This window comes from Macaca thibetana, chromosome 17, assembly GCF_024542745.1.
Source record: "Macaca thibetana thibetana isolate TM-01 chromosome 17, ASM2454274v1, whole genome shotgun sequence".
NCBI lineage: Eukaryota > Metazoa > Chordata > Mammalia > Primates > Cercopithecidae > Macaca > Macaca thibetana.
The window spans coordinates 90,419,369-90,438,093 of record NC_065594.1 but is presented as its reverse complement, the minus strand read 5'-3'; the positions used below and the strand labels follow the sequence as shown (position 1 = coordinate 90,438,093).

Sequence of the window (18,725 nt, the reverse complement as noted above, 5' to 3'; positions counted from 1 at the left end):
CTCCGTAGGCGCTCCATAAATTTTAACCGGACATCTTCACCGCGCTCTACCGGGCCTCGGGGAGACCCGTGGCTCCCACCTGCTCTGGGCGCGGGCCCGCCGAGCCTCAACCTGCGCGCCGGGCAGCCGGGACTCCCCGCCCAGACCGGCTCCCACGCTGGAGACATCACGGTCCGCACCCGGGGCGCAGCCGAGACCCACAGCGCGGGCGGCCACCGGCCCCGCTGAGACCAATGCCTGGCCGCTCTACGCTCCCGAGCCCCCACACGGCCAGCCCCGTGACCTCAGAGCCCCGGAAGCCGCCGTAAGCAGCGGCCCAGCCAGGCCCCGCCCCCTGTACCAGAGCTCCAAGCGTTGATTCTAAACAGGCCCCGCCCCCGGCCGCCCCAGGCGTGGACCCAAGCCAGGCCCCGCCCTCTGCCTACTCCAGGCCCCGCCGCTCCAGGCCCCGCCCCCTGCCCGGACGCTTCAGCCGTCCCCTGGCCCAACCCCCTGCCCCGCTGCTTCCAGGCCTCTTCTGGTCCAGGTCCCGCCCCCTACCCGGCTACTCCAGGCATCCTCTGGGCCAGACCCCGCCCCCTACCAGCCGCTTCGGACGTCCGCAGCTCCAGGCCCCGCCCTCCGCCCGGCTGCTCCAGGCGTCCTCCGGCCCAAGAACCGCCTCCTGCCCGGCCGCTCCAGAGGTCCGCGGCTCCAGGCCCCGCCCCCTGCCCGGCTGCACAAGGCGTCCTCTGGCCAGGCCCCGCCCCAACCCGGCCGCTCCAGGCCCCGCCCCGCCCCCTCTGTGCGCGCTCCGCTCGGCAGCCTGTGGGACGCGACCGCGGCGCCAGTCTCGTTCCTTTGTGCTTCGGCGGCGGCGGCTTCTCGAGTCCTCTCCGACGCGTCCTCTCGGCTAGACAGCCCCGCGCTCTCCAGTGACGGACCATGTCGGCGGCGGGAGCGGGCGCGGGCGTGGAGGCGGGCTTCTCCAGCGAGGAGCTGCTCTCGCTCCGCTTCCCGCTGCACCGCGCCTGCCGCGACGGGGACCTGGCCACGCTCTGCTCGCTGCTGCAGCAGACGCCGCACGCCCACCTGACCTCTGAGGACTCCTTCTATGGCTGGACGCCCGTACACTGGGCCGCGCACTTCGGCAAGGTGGGCGCGAACGCTTTAAGGCGCCATTTTCCGCGGCTGTCCAGTGGGGGGTCGGTGAAAGCGGGTCTGAGGTGCGGAGGGCGCGGGGCGTGCCGGGATCGCGGGGCGGAAGCGGGGTCAGCGGCGCCTGTGCCTCGCGGGGCCTAAGGCGCCTGTGCGGCAGCGCTCGCCGTCAGGGGCCGCGGCGGGGCAGCCGGGGGGCGCGGGGCGTGCCGGGAGCGCTGGGCGGAAGCGGGGTCGGCGGCGCCTGCGCCCCGAGGGGCCTAGAGCGCATGTGCGGCGGCGCAGTGTAGCAAGTTTCTAACAAGGCGGGCTCCAGGAGTCCCGGCGCCTGTCGGCTGGAGCCTGTGCGCGCGCGATGGCGCGGGGCCCTCCAGGCCGGGCGGGTGGCGCGGGCGACTTCGCAGAGCCGGGTATTATGCCGCGTAGTCGCCGCGGCGGCTTACGGGGAGCCGAGGCGGGGTCGGAGGCGTCTTTCGCCCTCGCGGTGCCGGAAAGAGGCGCGCGGGGAATGCCCGGGCGCGGTCGACGTTCTGGTTCGGCACACCCTCGCCGGGAGCCAAGGGCCGCGCTGCGGACGAGCTCAGCCGAGGACCGAGCTCCCCGGCGGCATTGGAAAGCTCGGGCAGCTGTGTGGGATGGAGGCCGGCTCTCCAGCTTCTGGGTTTGCCTTAAAGCTCGTAACTGGCCCCGCTTCAGGAAAATTAGTGACGACTGTGTTTATCTGGGATCTAAATTACTGCAGAAGTGGTTAAATTAAGCAGAATTCTCTTCCCGTGGAGCCTTTACGTTCCCCTGTTTTTTAAAACTGAAAATTGTGAGGGAACACAGTGCTGCTTTAAGGTTTTAAAACATAGCTACAGTTTCCTCCTCTGTGAAGTCGCTGGGGTACTTGCTCAGAGAAATCTTAAAATGAGATTTCACCGTCCTTTTCAGAAGTGGCTGGTTTTAATGATTTTTTTATGATTAATATTTTTAATTCACTAAAATTCAGGAATATTTATAGTGTTTTTCTCGTAAATGATGAGATGGGGTTAAATGGTTTTGCAGAAATATGTGGGAGATAATGTGAAATAAGTTATTTTAAGAAGGCCTGGCCCTGGTAATGTCGTTACCAGCTGACAAAGTTGCGCTTTACCTTGCTGCCCCTGGTGCTACATTCACAACGCAGTTGTATCTTTTGGGAAGCAGTTTCTGATTCTCCTTTTAAAGTGGAAAAGTCACTTTTCTTTCAACAAAAGAAATGAGAAGGAGTTTTGACTATCGGGGTGGGACAAGCAAGTTAATCCACCCTCAAGGGCTGTTAGGTTCCTATGGCACTGTCTCCGAAGTTGTGCAACCGTAGTACCAGCTGGAGGAAACAGGTGCCCAGGGGAAATGAGTTTCTTAACAAACAAAAGTAAAAAAGCCGCCTCCCTGCGCTTCTGCCTGAGGCCTTAAATAGATTTCCCGAGGTAGTCAGTAATCTGAGGATTTCCTCTCTCCAGAGTGTCTCTTGCTGTGGTTTATTTTTACACTAAACTTTAGGATTCCGTGCTTGCTATCCTGGTTGAGAATGACACATTACTGGGTGACAGTCAACAACGATCTGTAGAATGCTTAAAGCTTCATTACAGATGGTCACTTACAAAATTTAACCCAATGGCGCCGCCACTTGTCTCTGGGGATTAAAATAGCCATAACTGCTTTAAAATGGTAACTTTTAAGGTGTATTTTATCACAATTTTTATAAAAACACCAACTGAAATCACTTTTCAAAAGTCTGCTTCCATGGAACTTTGAGTAGTAGCTTTACCTTGGTCATCAAATGTTATAACAAGCAGTTACTTCATTGTTTCCAGCTGTCTGAATCATAGGGCTGTTTGGTCTTAGATACCGAAGGGGCCTTAGAAAGCCCCTGTCCGGGGTCCAAACATTCCCTTATGAGAAGAAGCTGTTAGGACAGAAGTCAGGCCAGGACTCGGGGCTGCCGCTTGCGAAGTCTAGGCTTTCTCCCCAGCCCTGCAAACGGCTGCTCTCTTACACAGGTTTCAGGCTCCTGTGCTTAGAAATGTGCCAGTGCTGCACAAGATCCCTAACCGCTGCCAAGACTCGTTTGTTTCCAGAGGACTAAACGGGTTGTTTAAAATCTCTGTTGTACTTTTTATGATACCATATTGAACAGTATCTTTCCGGAATAACAAATTCAAGTTTCTAAACTAAACCCAAGGGTAACGGGTTTAAGCCCAGCGAGCCCTCAGTGGATGATTTTTGGTACGCCAAGTGATTTTCATCCGTTTTATTTTCATTGGATTTGAGACTTGTTCATCTTATCGCTAGTTAATACTTCTATTTTCACCCAGTAAATTAATAAAGGCAATAAATAAAAATAGACGGCCGGGTGCGGTGGCTCACGCCTGTAATCCCAGCACGTTGGGAGGCCGAGGCGGGTGGATCACGCGGTCAAGAGATGGAGACCATCCTGGCTAACACGGTGAAACCCCGTCTCTACTAAAAATACAAAAAATGAGCCGGGCGAGGTGGCGGCGCCTGTAGTCCCAGCTACTTGGGAGGCTGAGGCAGGAGAATGGCGCGAACCCGGGAGGCGGAGCTTGCAGTGAGCCGAGATCGCGCCACTGCGCTCCAGCCTGGGCCACAGAGCGAGACTCCGTCTCAAAAAAAAAAAAAAAAAAAAAAAGAGAGAGACATCAGCCTGTACTCCCAGGTCCAAGTTGGTTGAAGAGGGTGTTTTGAGTCTGTGTACCCTTCATCTCACAGGAGTGTGTATTGAAAGCCTGACAGTGCTTAGAGAGATGGAAAAGGAAACCTTGAGGTGGGATGGGAGAGTGTCAGGTGATTTTGCTTCAGGTGAGGTCTCTCCTCTTCAAGAGACTTGCTTGCGGTCAGGCATAGCTTGTTCCCTAACTGCATTGTGATTGGAGTGAGGGAAAACGAGCCAGTGTAGGATCAGAGAAGGTGGGTTGAACAATTGCTTGGCGCACATGGTAGGCACTTGCTAAATTTGTTGAATGTGGTGAATTATTTTAGCCAGAGGCTATCATAGTATTGGTGCCTGGCCACAAAGTCTTAACTTGCCAGTGTTAGTCACCCACTAGGTGTGCTGCTCACTTATGCTGTAGGCTTTTTTGGGGGGGTTTTAAAATACAAATCATTTGAAAAGAGTAAAAAAATGTGGAGAATGGGGTCTCAATTGAGTAATCAATGAGTATTCAGTGCTGGCTTGTGTAAAAGTGCACAGTTGTGCACACTATAGAAAATAGTGTTTGACTATGAGGAGTTTACTGTGGCTACACAAAGTTTGTGGGGTTTTTCGTTGTGTTTTGTTTTTTTGAGACAGGGTCTTGCCCTGTTGCCCAAGCTGGAGTGCAGCAGCGTGATCTCTGCTCACTGGAACCCCCACCTCCCAGGATCAAGCGATTCTCCTGCCTCAGCCTTCTGAGTAGCTGGGATTATAGGCATGCACTACGCGCCCAGCTAATTTTTTGTAATTTTGTATTTTTGAAACGCCAACATGGGGTTTCACAGTGTTGGCCAGGCAGATCTTGAACCCCTGACCTCAGGTGATCCATCCGCCTTGGCCTTCCAAAGTGCTGGGATTACAGGCTTGAGTCACTGCGCCCGGCATTACACAAAGTGTTGTTTGAGATGGAGACTTGCTCTGTCGCCCAGGTTGGAGTGCAGTGGCGTGATCTCAGCTCCCTGCAAACCTCCGTCTTCTGGGTTCAAGCAATTCTCCTGTCTCAGCCTCCCAAGTAGCTGGGATTACAGGTGCCCGCCACCACGCCCGGGTAATTTTTTTGTATTTTTAGTAGAGACGTGGTTTCACCATGTTGGCCAGGCTGGTTTCGAATTCCTGACCTCAAGTGATCCACCTGCCTTGGCCTCCCAAAGTGCTAGGATTACAGGCATGAGCCACCGCTCCCGGCCTACACAAAGTTTTTTAACCCACCAATCCCTTTAACATTTTTGTTTAGAATAGTCTGTGCAACATACATTTTTGTTGGAAGTCTTGGAACAGCGCAGTCTAATATTTTCTGATTTTGGCTTATTCAATTGTAGGGAAACCAAAATATTTAAATCTGTGTAGTAGTATTAGTCTTTTTGCATTTTTCTATTTCTATCTTCCATTTTTTTCATAAGGACAAGGGAAAATGTTATTTTAAATGCTCTTTAAAATTTGCACGGCATTGGGAAAGAGTGACTTAATTTGATCTATTAAAAAACTGGTAACAATGCCATTTGTCACCATTATAGAATTTAGATTATTCCTGTAATATTGAACAGTGTACTGACATGTCTGCGTGTTTTCATTACCCCTCTTGTTTTCGAAGTTGGAGTGCTTAGTGCAGCTGGTGAGAGCTGGAGCCACACTCAATGTCTCTACCACGCGGTACGCGCAGACGCCAGCCCACATTGCGGCCTTTGGGGGACATCCTCAGTGCCTGGTCTGGCTGATTCAAGCAGGAGCCAACATTAACAAACCGGTAAGAGTGCTGGTGATGGACTTTTGCTTTTGCTTTTGGTTTTTGCAGTTATAATTATACATGGTATTGCTTTAAATGGAGGCCTTAATTAGAGTGTGATATCTTTACCTGAGGGCAAACTGGAGTTTATGTTTCTTCACTTGTTTGTGAAGGATAATAGACCCTTTCCATAGGAATGCTTTCTGTTCATAGAGTGCTTTCACCTGTTGTGTGATAAACTGATCCAGGGTGATGTGCCCAAGGTTATAGCTTGTAATTAAAGGAGCCTGGCCTTAAGCCCAGGTTTCCTGGCTTTCTACTCACAGCTGCCTTAGCCTCATTTCCACAGATAATTATAAAAACACTTTCATCCTAGAAAAAGCATGACTATTAAGTCAGCTCCAAAGTGAGCTTTAGATACAAGTTGATGCCTTGATGCAGATAAGTAGCTAAGTATCATTTACTAAGTCGGAAGAGTAAGTGACTTGAGGACTTGGTATTTAAGCATACAAACAGGAACATAATCATGCCAAATTTTTTTCATGGTGTGTTTTCGGTATCAGTTCACCTAAACCATACACCCGAGCGTTCAGATTGTTGGGTACTTGGTTGTGTAAGACAAGCAGCATCTGATAACCATCAGGTTGTCTGACTGGGAGCAGTCCCTGGAATCAGTGTCCTTTGCTGAAGGTGGATTAGTCCTTAGACTAATTTATAATTTTCTTCTCTTAAGACTCTGGGAGCTGTTTTTTATGCCTCTTTTACTCGTATTTTTAAATGCTTTATAGTCATCACGGTCTTGTATGCAAAGTCGTCTTTGTATTTTTCTGTCTTTCCCAAAATTCAGTCCTTGATTATAACCAGGTATAAGGTTGTTGCTAGTCCCTCTCCTAAAAACTCAGCTGCCCATCTAAGCAGTAATTGAGAAAGAAGATGTGTTTAGCCATGATTTAAAACAAGGATCAATGGGAAAGTGGGGTAAGTGATAAGAAGGCAGTTTGTCGCCTTAAGAGATACGAAGTGTAAAAAACAATGTAAGGGAAAGTGGCCAAGAGTTTAGGCCTGTTTGTTACTAAACTGAAACTTGGGATGTGGGACAACTCTTAAGGTTATGCTGCCACTTCCCTCCTTCCATCTCTGCATGTATGCCTTTACATAATATATATTTCTCTACTGCTCTGTTGCTTGTATTCATAAATTCAAGAGTTATGAATTAACCTACTCTATACCCTTACGTGCTGGGCATCGCCTTGTTTTTTTCCTTCTTCCCTACCTCTGTCCCCTGGTAGAAAGGGCAGTGTGGGCTTGATTCCTTGGGCAAGTCATTAACTTGATCTGTGGCTCAATCTCCTTATCAGTAAAATACGGTGAATAATTCCATGAATGGCAGTAATTAGTATGGAATTTGTATAATTTTTGTATGTTAATTTTCATGAAATTGTTACATAGCATCTTATTTAGAAAGGACTAGAGAAATTGTCTAACACTGCTTTCCAGACCTTTTTAAATGGAGAAGCCCCCTTTAAGTGTCTTATGGCAGTTCAGTATTTTCGGTAGATAAAGGGAGTAGGGCAGAAAGTGTGCCGCTGTGTCCCCCACCTTCCTCTCAGATGCCTCTAGATAACACAGATAACACCTTCTGGAAACCTGTACCACACTCTGCTTCTTCCCAGGCAGGATCCTAAAATCTTTTTCTTTGCAGCCCTCCCTGTCTACTCTGGGTAGACATTTCCAAGTCCTCACATGTGCCTAGGGCATATCATTTGGCATTGTTAAGCATCCTGGAATTTCTCCTTAGTGGGTCTTAGGTAGTTGTGGTCTGCTAGTATGTGGAGTTTACATCCCAATCTCAGGCATCATCTCACTTTATTATGTAGTGGGTGAATTTCGGCACCCAGTGACTCTTGAGGACACAATAGCCCTTTTGTTAGCTCCCCACCCTGCCTACCTGCTGACTCATCTCCAGGCAGATGGTTTCTCATTTCTCATAGAAACTCAGGAGGCCAGATCCAGGTCTTCTTTGTTGTTTGTATCCATTTAATTTTTTGAGCCTGTTGATGCAGTGTTTTAAGACAATTTCTAGTCTGTTAATCTTTTGGAGTGTTAGCTATTAACAGTTCTAAGTTCATTTTCCTCAAGGTTAATACCACAGACTTTTTTGGCAATCTGTAAGGTGAGCCTGTGAGATTACCAAAGCTCATATGCTGCCTGGAGGCCCATGTTCTCGGTTTCCCCAAGAGGAAATGAAGTCAGCTTTCCTGTGATTTTGTTTTTAGTGAATCTATATTGACTAGCCTTGGTGTGTAATTAGCAAACATTCTCTTTCATATGCCTCTTATAGAATTTTGCTGGCATTTGATGTTATCTTTAATTTTTCATGTCTAGATTAGAAATGAAATTTTTCTTTATGAAAACCCAGGGTGCCCAGCCTGTCTTGAGCATTCTGGCACTGCTCCCAGTTCCCTGTATCACTCAATTTGCCGTGGCTGTGATGTGACTGGGCTGAGCTGGAGGCCCGGGCACCTTCACCTGGCTCTTTGCTGGAAGTATCTTTTCTCTTGGCTACCTTCTCTCAAGGTGCCCGGGCTTTTCTTTAGTGTTTGCTCTGCCCTTAAAGATTGTCCCTGAAGAGCTTGGTAGTTTTGCTTTTTCTTTGTCATCTGTTAATATCCCACCATGACAGACCCTTACTTTTTTGTCTTGTTCCAAGGATAACTTTAAAGACCTTTTTTCTTTTTTAGCTTTTTTCTTTTTTGGCAAAACTGTATCTAAGTCTCAGCTCCAGTTTTCCTGGGAATGTTTTTATGTAATTTTTATTTGTCTTTATTTTGTACTGCTTCTCTCCCCTCCCCACCTCTCTTTTGGGGAGGTTAGGGTTAGGTTTTCGCTTTTTAAGAAATCCGTGTTGGCTGGATAGTTTATAGCTGCATGGTTTTCTGTGTTTCTGTCTTCAAAAATGGATTTTTCTGTTTAGAGCTTTACATTGCTCTATATTCTCTTTAGACCTTTGTTTAAATAAATGTGCACACTTTTCCCTCCACCAAGCACTCGAGCCTTTCATACTCTTATTTTTCTGTGAATTAATCTACCGCTGTTTTTTTAACTTTGGGTGGCCCTCACCTCATGTTTTTTCCTGTGAGTACGCGTTGGTGAAGGAGCTTAGCTATTTACTGAGTTTAGGAATGAACTGTTTTCTAAGTGACCCACAATTACTGCACTCCTTTTTATCTTGGTCTCTTAATTGTGTGGTAGTCTGCCCAGTTCAGCTTCCAGTGAGGTTTCTGTGTGAGTATTCAACAGGTGTTGCTGTGGAGCCCCCCAGGATTTCCCAGTCTTCATTTTCCACCAGAAATCACTTTCTTCTCTTGATTGCTGTGTCTGATTGCCTTTCCTCTCTCTTGCTTAGCTGATAGCCTGTGAAGATGGTCTTTCACATTGTTTCATTCATGCAACTAGACCTGGGTTGGCTGCTGATGTTCCCAGTGGCTTTCCTGGGTCTGCTCGCCTTCCTCTGCTTCTGTGTGTGCTTCACCTCCCCTCCGCCCCAGGGGCGGAAGTGCATTTTCTGAAGCAGGAATTGAAGCTTGGTTTGCTTTGCCTTTGTGTTCTTTTCCCTTTCCTCTAATAAATACTGAAAATAGACTGGGAATATCTACTAACTATTCCCTCTAGTAAATATTGAAAATAGATCAATCATTGAACCTTAAGCCATCTTGTCTAAGTTGTGGTCCCACTTCAAGTTCAAAGCAGAAGATTTATGATCGACATTGATGATGTTGACTCGGGTTGGCCTTGGGGTAGGCATAGGGGAAAGTGGGTAGCTGAGACCATACGTCAGCTCTTACGTGCCATTTCTTGGCCTCGATGACTATTTTAATGTGTGTGTGGTTGGTTGGTTTGGTTACTTATTCTGGGTTTATATAAAATACACATGTGCTAAGATCTGCTAACATCCAGCATAAAGTGATTTATAAATCACTGTTGAGAGCATTCACGCTGTCACTACTGGAGAGGCCCCAAGATACTTGGTCACTGACCAAATTTTGCTTTTTGTTGTTTCAGGATTGTGAGGGTGAAACTCCCATTCACAAGGCAGCTCGCTCTGGGAGCCTAGAATGCATCAGTGCCCTTGTGGCGAATGGGGCTCACGTCGAGTAAGTGTTTTTCGTTTATTCTTTCCAGCTGAAGATGTAGTCGAGGATGTTTTGTTTAAAGGTAGTACCTAAGCAGCAAAAATCCTAGAACTTTGTTTTCAAAATTAGTAATGTAATTTTGCCTTTTAGAACAGTTGGTGTTAGTGAGGAAAATTGTGTGGATTAAATTGATCTCTAGAGGAGGGGGTTTGATCTCACAGCAGCCTCAATATTCTTGCCGAGAGAGTGTATTTGAACTGAAAGAACAGTTAACTATTTAGATTTGGAACTTGGCATCATTACTTTGCCACCATTACTTTGCCACTAACTAGTTGTGTCACTGTGGTCTTTAAACTTTGCCAAGTTTTGATTTCAAAACAAGAAGCTTGGATTGGATTAACATATCTTTTCAGGCCTCTCTGGCTCAAAAGTTTCTGAAGAAAATTCACTTTTCTTTGTTTTGATTTCCACATCTTAGCAGATGTGAGAAAGTTATGTTTTAAAGCCTATTATAACTTAATGGTTGATAGTTCCTTGTAAAATAGGATTATTTCATTAAAGACCTCAAGCTTGCTGTAAGCTTCTGGTACTGGTGGCATTATTTTAAAATATCTTTTGTTTTAGCCCAGCTTACATCAGTTAGCTTATTTATGCTTTGATAGGACAATCTTAATGTTTACTTGTATTCTTTTAGAAGTGAGATCTTATATGCAAATCATTAGCTAGCCATGGCATTATACATTTATTTTAACTATTAAATTTATTTGTATTAACTTTTTCTTAAAGATTTATATTATAAAAATTTTTCTTCTGCAGTTCACAGCATTAACAAAATGGATGCGGTTTTCACCCTTAAATATTGAGTGTAAGCTATAGAGCCATAATAACCAAAATAACTGATATCAGCTTTTTTGTTTTACCTTAAATGTTACGAATAATTCATAAAGATTAATTATAAACCACATTATTCTAATCAGAAATGTGAACATTTAGACTTTGGAGGAAATAAAACCCACAAAACTAGTTTAACCCTTTGGTTTCCATTTCATTGCTTTGACTCTGTATTATAGTAAATATTGAAAATAGATCCTAGACAGCAAAACCATACAGGTTCATGCACAACATGTGTAGGTACCAGAGGCTGTCAATCATCTGTGAATATCTTAGCTTCTGTTTTGTTAAGTTTATTGGCAAGATTCGCCATTAGTTTGGGCTGTGATCCTTATATAGTGATTTAGTATTATAAACATGGCCTCTATTTACTGTTACATTGCAGGGACTCTCGCGACTTCATGTATAGTTGTGACTAAAGGTAATGTTGAAACAATTGATAGTATGTTTTATACAATAGTAGAACATTGAGATGATTCTCAGTGGATTGCTTTAAAGCAAAGTTGTGCATTTTTCTTAGCTGTAGTTAGATTAAAAACTCATCTTTAATTTTAATAACAGAAGCTTTCATTATAAAATACGGAGTCATATGATTAAATTGCTTGTCATTTATTGAAACAGTGGATAATTAGAAGGTGATATTTTAATGACTTACTTTCTAAATAATACTCTAATTGGTCCTGAACATTTTATTACAAAGGTGTTATATTCATTTTATGGATAGCTTAATCTTTTTAGCCAATAAATATCACAATGTCCTTTTTTCAGTAGGTGTCTTTTTAAAAATGAGAATCTTTTATTTACAATTCTGTCCTTGGTTACAGGGCCCTCAAGTGTCTCTTTTCCACCAGGTGTGGCTGAGATGGGCTCAGGTGCCAGTCTGTTTTTCCTTCTCAGTATAAGAGCCACCCCTCAAGACCCTGCATTATGGTGACTTCCCTGGACTGAGCTTTCATATTTTTTTTTACAAGAAATATTTAGCCTGAGCTACCTAGCCAAAAACAATTCTCAAAGTTATAAGCCTTTGGCCTGGAGATAGAGCACAAGTAATCATTATTCATTGCTATTGTATATGTGGTTATTTCATTTTAACATCTAGATAAAATGTCACTTTTGTCAGTAAGTTAATTTGTAAGTTGCTTCTTGATTTCTGCACATTTTTATACTTTACCCCATTTAGTCCACCAACGTGTAACAGTTTGAATCTCCAAAATAATGGTACTAGGTCTATTTTATTCCCTGTAATGCTGCTTATATGGTAAAGTGTAGTCCTAGCAAATCATAACCATTTCTTTTTTTAAGACGTTCAAGGAGCATAGAATTATTTAAAGTTACTTATTTTTTTTTTTCATTCAGAATGGACCAGATTATTAACTCTTCATATTACATGCTATAATATTTAGGAGATAACATAAATTTTTCCTTGTCCTGTGAATAGATTAAAAGCTGCCTTATATCAGTATTATTAAATTAATTTGCTCTTAATTCCTGCTTTGCTTTTTATATATCTGCTACATAAAGTGCCCAAAGTCTTCAATTGTTGTGCTTTTTTGGACATCAGGTACATAATTATAAGGGCAAGTACACTAAGTGTCTGTGGCTAGAACGGTTTGTTATATAACTTACTTGTTAATGTAGGTTGCATCTGTAAGATAACGCATTTCAGCTGCTGTGCATCGTATTAAATTTTCTAGCACCACACGTGAGTATGTTAATGGACTTTCTTTTTCTTTTCTTATTTTAAATCTTGAGTTTTGGTGCCAAGTTTTCTGTGTGTGAGGCTGTTTCTGGCTTATATGTTGGTCATTATTATTTACCATTGTTTAAATCTAAAAATTAAAATGCACAGGATTAAATCTAACTTGTGACCAAACTCAATGTTTGTATACTTTAAAGGACCTAAATCTCTGTGTGTGGAGTTTTCAGCAAGTACGTGAAGTTGTCACCATCCTTAATCTTGCTTATATAGTAGTTCCATTTTTCCACTACAGCCAGTATTTGAGTGCTGCTTGCTTGATATTCAGGTTTTGACTGGAAGAAGAGGATATATTACAAAAAGATTGTCATCTCATTTTTCTTTTGGACGATGGAACAAGTAACAGTATAACATTAAGTCTTAATGTGATTTTGGAAAAAGACTTGAAAACTTACTATCTGCTGATAATTAAAATCTTTTCACTACTAACATTGTAAATAGCAGAATTCGAGCCTTGGATTAGCTGTACTTTTAGTAATTTGGTACCAATTAATTTTGGCTAATTCGTCTTTATTTTCTTGAGATAAAGTGGAGGATGTTTCCATATCAACCAGCTAGTAAAATAGCTTTATACCACTGAGTAGAAATAAAGAGATTCAGAATGAAACCAGCATTCGTTGCATCTCAGGCAGATTTGTAGATGCATTTTAATACTACATTATACGGATGCCAGTGTTTAATGGCAAAGTCTCAGAACTTTTCTATAGGAGAAGATTTCTTTGGAAGCCATTTATTCTGTGGTAACCAGATCTTCAGCTGGGCTACCTGTATTTTAACTTAATTATTTTTATCTTAACTGGGATCATTAGATAGCTTGAGAAGCATCAATAGCCTTATATAAGCAAATTCAGTGACTGACTCTAGAAAAGTCTCCCCTGCCTGGTTTAGAAAGTGGGCACAGTTGGCTATAATAACAACAGCCTAGAATGTGATGTTAGTGGACTGTTTTAATGCCACGAAAACTGCTTCACTTGTAGATATTTTAATTAAAATGGAATTGTCTTAGTTTGGATCATAATTGACCATTTATGACCCACCTTTGTTTACCATAGAGCCCGGTCTAGAAATCAGATTTTCATTAGGGCAAATACAGGTGATGAGCATATTTAATACTAGTGTTAAATTCATTTGTGACTTTTGCCCTTGGCAAAATGTAACCTAGATTTACTTTTAGCCGTTCATTTTGAAATTTGTGGTTTATTTTCATTTGTTCATTTTTTTTGCCTGTCAGAATAATATTTTAGTTACAAAATCTACCAGAATTATGACTCTGAATTCATATTTTCTGATTTTAGGTCCTCTGAATTCTGGTCATCCTCACATCCTACTTTTTGCTTCTGTGTTTTTTTTTTTTTTTTTTTTTAAAGAGACAGTCTCACTCTGTCGTCCAGGCTAAAGTACAGTGGCATGATTATAGTTCACTGCAACTTCAAACTCCTGGGCTCCAGTGATCCTCCTGCCTCCGATTCTTAAGTAGCCAGGACTACAGGCACATACCACCATGCCCAACTAATTTTTAAAAATGTTTTGTAGAGATGGGGGTCTTGCTATGGTACCCAGGCTGGTCTCAAACTCCTGGGCTCAAGCAGTCCTTCCACCTTGGCCTCCCAGAGCACTGGGTTTACAGATGTGAGCCACTGTGCAGCAGCCTCCTTTTATCTAGTTGTCACCACAGCACACTTGTCTGGTCTTGGCTATTTTCTGGTTGTTAAAGTATTTCAGGATGGAGGAATCTCTTCCTGAGATAGCTGTTAAGTTCTGCCTGCTAGACAGGGACAGTAAGTGGGTTGATACCATTCCAGACTTAAGAAATTAAGTTTAGAATTTTGATTGTTTTTCACAGCAGCTTGATTAAAATACAGATAAAATTTCTTTACTGCTTTTGTAGATAGTGCTTTCAAATAAAACCAATGATTTCTAAATCCAAATGTCTTTTTCCCTTGCTAAATTATAGCAGGAGCATGCTAAATATTTCATCAAACTCCTGGAATGATGGTTTTACATTTTAATGTATGCAAACATAATTGTGGTTCAATTGCAGTGTAAAACTATCCTCAGTAACTTTGAACTTGAAAACTTGGCACCAAATTTATTTAGGTAGAAACTCTTTAAAATAGTTTCTTCCTGTTATTAACTGAAGGATATATTTAAGAAAGTCTTCATAATTAAATAAGATTTTGGATACCAAAGGGTTAAAAATACACGTGTTTCTTTTGCTGAAGATATCTTAGATGTTTGCTAATGTTTTGTCTGTACAAATGGACAATTTAGTAATGTTTTTTATCTTTTTTTAATGATTCCATGTATTTGCTTATTTCCATCTAGGAATAGTTACTAATGTATTTGAGATACAGCATACCAAATTTTAAAGTAACCAGAATCGTGAGTTGATGGTTTTTAGTCCATACTGTTAAACTTATGTTGAAATATTGACATATTTAAATTGGCTTCATGCTAAAAAAATTACCAAAGGTAATTTAAAAGGCAGTGTTTTAGAGCAATAGCTCATGGTCAAGGTGGTCACATGACAATGGCTTAAGCTCAGTCAGTGTGCTTCTGCACATTATGTGTGTCTATGTATTTTTAATCCAAATGTTGCCTGCAAATATGTGATCCCTTATTATTTAAGTTTCCTGTATTATGAACCATTGCCCGTTTTAAATCACACAGAAGATTCTGAATCTGTAAAAACTACACATGTCAATGTTTTACAGCTACGTAATTCGAATTGACTTGATTTTTTCAAGTAATCCTAGAAAGGGGGAGCATTCCATATAGAAACTGCTGAAACTGCCACAGGTGCTTCTCCGAAAACCTTACAGTTGTGGCATTGAATGTTCAGTATCGCTTCCTTTCTGCACACGAGGCATACTGTTGAGGTATTTGTTGCGGTGATTGGTTTTAACGCTAATCTAGGAATTCAGATAGAGATGCTTTAGATTTGCATGCTTTGCTTACCTAATTTATGATATCTACCTTTCTATTTGTAAACTAACAATAGCTAAGTTGAGATCAGAATTTTAACAGAAATATTATTTATATAAAAATTGTTACCTTTTATTGTCACATGGCATTAACAATAAGAAAACATCCTGGAGGTGATGTGACAACTTGGATTCTAAAAATTAAACTTCAGGTATTTCCTGATCCGTGGTTTTTCAAAATTAAAACAAAGTCATTCTCATCAGAATGGCTTCTCCTTTGTTCTGGAATTGTGGCACTATAAGTGGAAACTGGTGGGACCCTGGCTGGCTTCAGAGTAGAACCTGATTTTTAAAGTTCTTTGGGGGAGAATTCTTAGATACAAATTTTAGTGAAAGTTCTTTTGGGGAGAGTTCTCACATATCAATTTGAGTGTTTGAAGAGACAAGGTCTTCCTGTGTTGCCTAGGCTGGTCTCAAACTTCTGGCCTCAAGTGATCCTCCTGCCTCTGTCTCCCAAAGCGCCAGGATTATAGGGTTGAGCCACTGTCCTTGGCCTAGAGGTAATACATTTTAATATTCTATTCAGAATAAGAAAATATAGCATATCAGCATTTGTATCTTTAGTAAAGTTAATGCCGGTTTGATTTGTTTTTGTCAGTTATTTAACAGAACATGTAATTCACAGTAAAGATGATTCCGTTTTGTCCCACATTTTAATATTCCTGTTTTGAAAGAATAGTAGAGAGCATATGGGTGGCCTGCTCAGTGACTGCTTTTCCTAGTCTTGGTGAATGTTACAGGGAGAGAATTTATAGATAAAAGCACAGCCATCATAGTTTCCACAATAAATTGCAGCACATTTAGCTTGCTAGCCTAAAAATCTGATCATGCTGAGTTTCTTTTAAAGAAAGTTAATTTTAGAACTTCAAACTAGAACCAGTTTGAACCGCAAGTTGACCGTTGTCTGAGTTTTAAAAATCTCTTCCCATTTTCAAAGATTTTTCAAATGGATGTTGGAGAGGACCAGGGAGGACAAGGCTATAGCTGTAGAACGACAGACTCCTATTTTCAGAAATGAACAGACACGCATTTTAGGTCAGGCACAGCCCGTGTATCTAGCTGCATCAAACTGGGAGTGCTCAGTTCAAAAGTGCGTGTTTTGAAGATTTCATCTGAAAATAATGTGTACACCTTCATTACCACCAGTTTGCATTCAAAATCGTTTTTGAGTCTTTTTAAACTCTTTCTTCTGGGTACTTTAATTTTCCCTTTGGAATAGTGTGCGTAAACACAATCCAGATGAACTTTTGTCTTTACTACTGATACCTCACTTGAGGTTGACAGGAGTGGCCAGCAGTTAGTGCCTATGGTCACGTAATACACTAAGTCGGTACCTGTGGAGTGAAAATCCGGTCTCCATAAAAAACTTAAAAACAATGGCTGGGCGCAGTGGCTCTTGCCTGTAATCCCAGCACTTTGGGAGGCTGAGGTGGGTGGATCACCTGAGGTCAGGAGTTCAAGACCAGCCTGGCCAACATGGTGAAACCCTGTCTCTACTAAAAATATAAAAAATTGGCCGGGTGTGGTGGTGGGTGCTTGTAATCCCCGCTACTTGGGAGGCTGAGGCAGGAGAACCTCTTGAACCCAGGAGGTGGAGGTTGCGGTGAGCCGAGATCACACCATTGCACGCCAGCCTGGGCAACAAGAGTGAAACTCCGTCTCAAAAAAAAAAAAGAAAAAAAAACCCAGAAAAACTAGTTGGGCATGGTGGTGGTACCTGTGGTCCCAGCTATTCAGGAGGCTGAGGTGGGAGGAGCACCTGAGCCCGCGAGGTAGAGGAGGCTACAGTGAGCTGTGATTGCACCAGTGCACTCCAGCTTGGGTGACGGGAATGAGACCCTGTTTAAAACAGACAAAAAACCTGTGGAGTGAAGGGTAAAGGATGGAGTATTTAAAAAGTACTATGACAGAACAAAGTACTAGAAGTAGTAGGTTTGAGTGTAGATAGAAACACAGAACCTGTAAATCAAGTGTTTCATTTATGTGTCCAACTCTTGCTGAATTTTAGCAATTAAAACATGAAAATTGAAATATTGCTTAACAAATAGGAAAGCACATATGAACATAGAATTTAAAGACCTGAACCTCTTTTATGATCTTTAATGATTATTTGCTCTAATCTTTGACTTGGAAACCCAAATTATTTTCAGTCTAACGTATTTGAAATTTAACTATTAAAAAAGTTTGAGGAACTCAGACTTTGAAGTTAGGGCTCCCTTTTTCCAGATAAAGCACATTGCCTGGTTTATTGCAAGGCACTTAGAACATGTAACCAAAAACACTCAATTTAGGAATAGGAATGATTGTTTCACAGCTAAGTGCTCTCTCAGGGTCTTTTTTTTTACACCCCTCTCAAGTTTACCTTTATATTTTTCTTATTCTTTAATATTTTGTGACAGATTTGGCAACTTTTAAAAAGTTAGTTTTATTTGAGTTGAATAGTGCATAAAATTAATAGATGTTTTCAGAAAATCCATTATTAAGAGTAGAGGAATATTAAGAGGAGAAATATTATTCTAAAGAGAATCAAAACCACAATGAGAGACCGTCTCATCCCCGTTAGAATGACAGTTATGAAAAAGACAGTAACAAATGCTGATGAGAATGCAGAGACAAAGGAACGTTTAAACACTGTTAGTGGGAATGTAGACTTGTACAGCCATTGTGGAGAACAGTATGGAGGTTCCTGAACACACTAAAAATAGAACTACCATATGATTCAGCAGTCTTACTACTGGGTATATATCCAAAAGAAAATTCATATACTGAGACATCTGCACCTGCCATGCTCATTCCAGCACTGTTCACAATAGCCAAGATTTGGAATCAACCCAAGTGTCTGTCAGCACATGAACAGTGGTATGTGTACCCAGTGGAATACTATTGAGCCATTAAAAAAAACAAAATTTTGTAATTCTCAGCAAGATGTATGAGCTTAGAAGACATTATGTTAGGTAAGCCAGGCACAGAAAGATAAATACGCCATGTACTGTACTTACGTGGAAGGTAAAAAAGATCTCATAGAAGTAGAGAGTGGCTCATGCCTCTAATCTCGGTGCTTTAGGAATCTGAGGTGGGAGGATCACTTGAGGCCTGGAGTTTCAGACCAGCCCGAGCAACATCTCTTTCAAAATTAAAAGAAAAAAAAGTAGCCAGGCATGGTGGCACATGCCTGTATACCTAGCTACTTGGGAGGCTGAGGCTAAGGAGGATCCCTTACCCCAGGAGTTCCAGGCTGCAGTGAACTACGATTGTGCCACTGCACTCCAGCTGGGGCAACAGGGAGATACTCTGTCTCTTTAAAAAAGAGTGGTTACTAGATGGAAAGAGTAAATTCTAGTAGTGTTACCTTGCCCTGTAGGGT

At 42.5% G+C, this 18,725-nt stretch overlaps 1 protein-coding gene across 2 annotated transcripts in view; it reads left to right on the top strand.

The window, feature by feature from the left end:
• The first annotated feature begins 671 nt into the window (after positions 1-671).
• ANKRD10 (ankyrin repeat domain 10) overlaps positions 672-18,725 on the top strand; it is a 36,607-nt gene continuing 18,553 nt past the window's right edge. For both annotated transcript variants that reach the window (XM_050766613.1, XM_050766614.1), the window contains exons 1-3: positions 672-1,134; positions 5,466-5,618; positions 9,660-9,751. In XM_050766613.1, the coding sequence (XP_050622570.1) occupies positions 925-1,134; positions 5,466-5,618; positions 9,660-9,751 (455 nt within the window). In that variant the 5' untranslated portion in view covers positions 672-924. The remainder of the gene's footprint in view (positions 1,135-5,465; positions 5,619-9,659; positions 9,752-18,725) is intronic.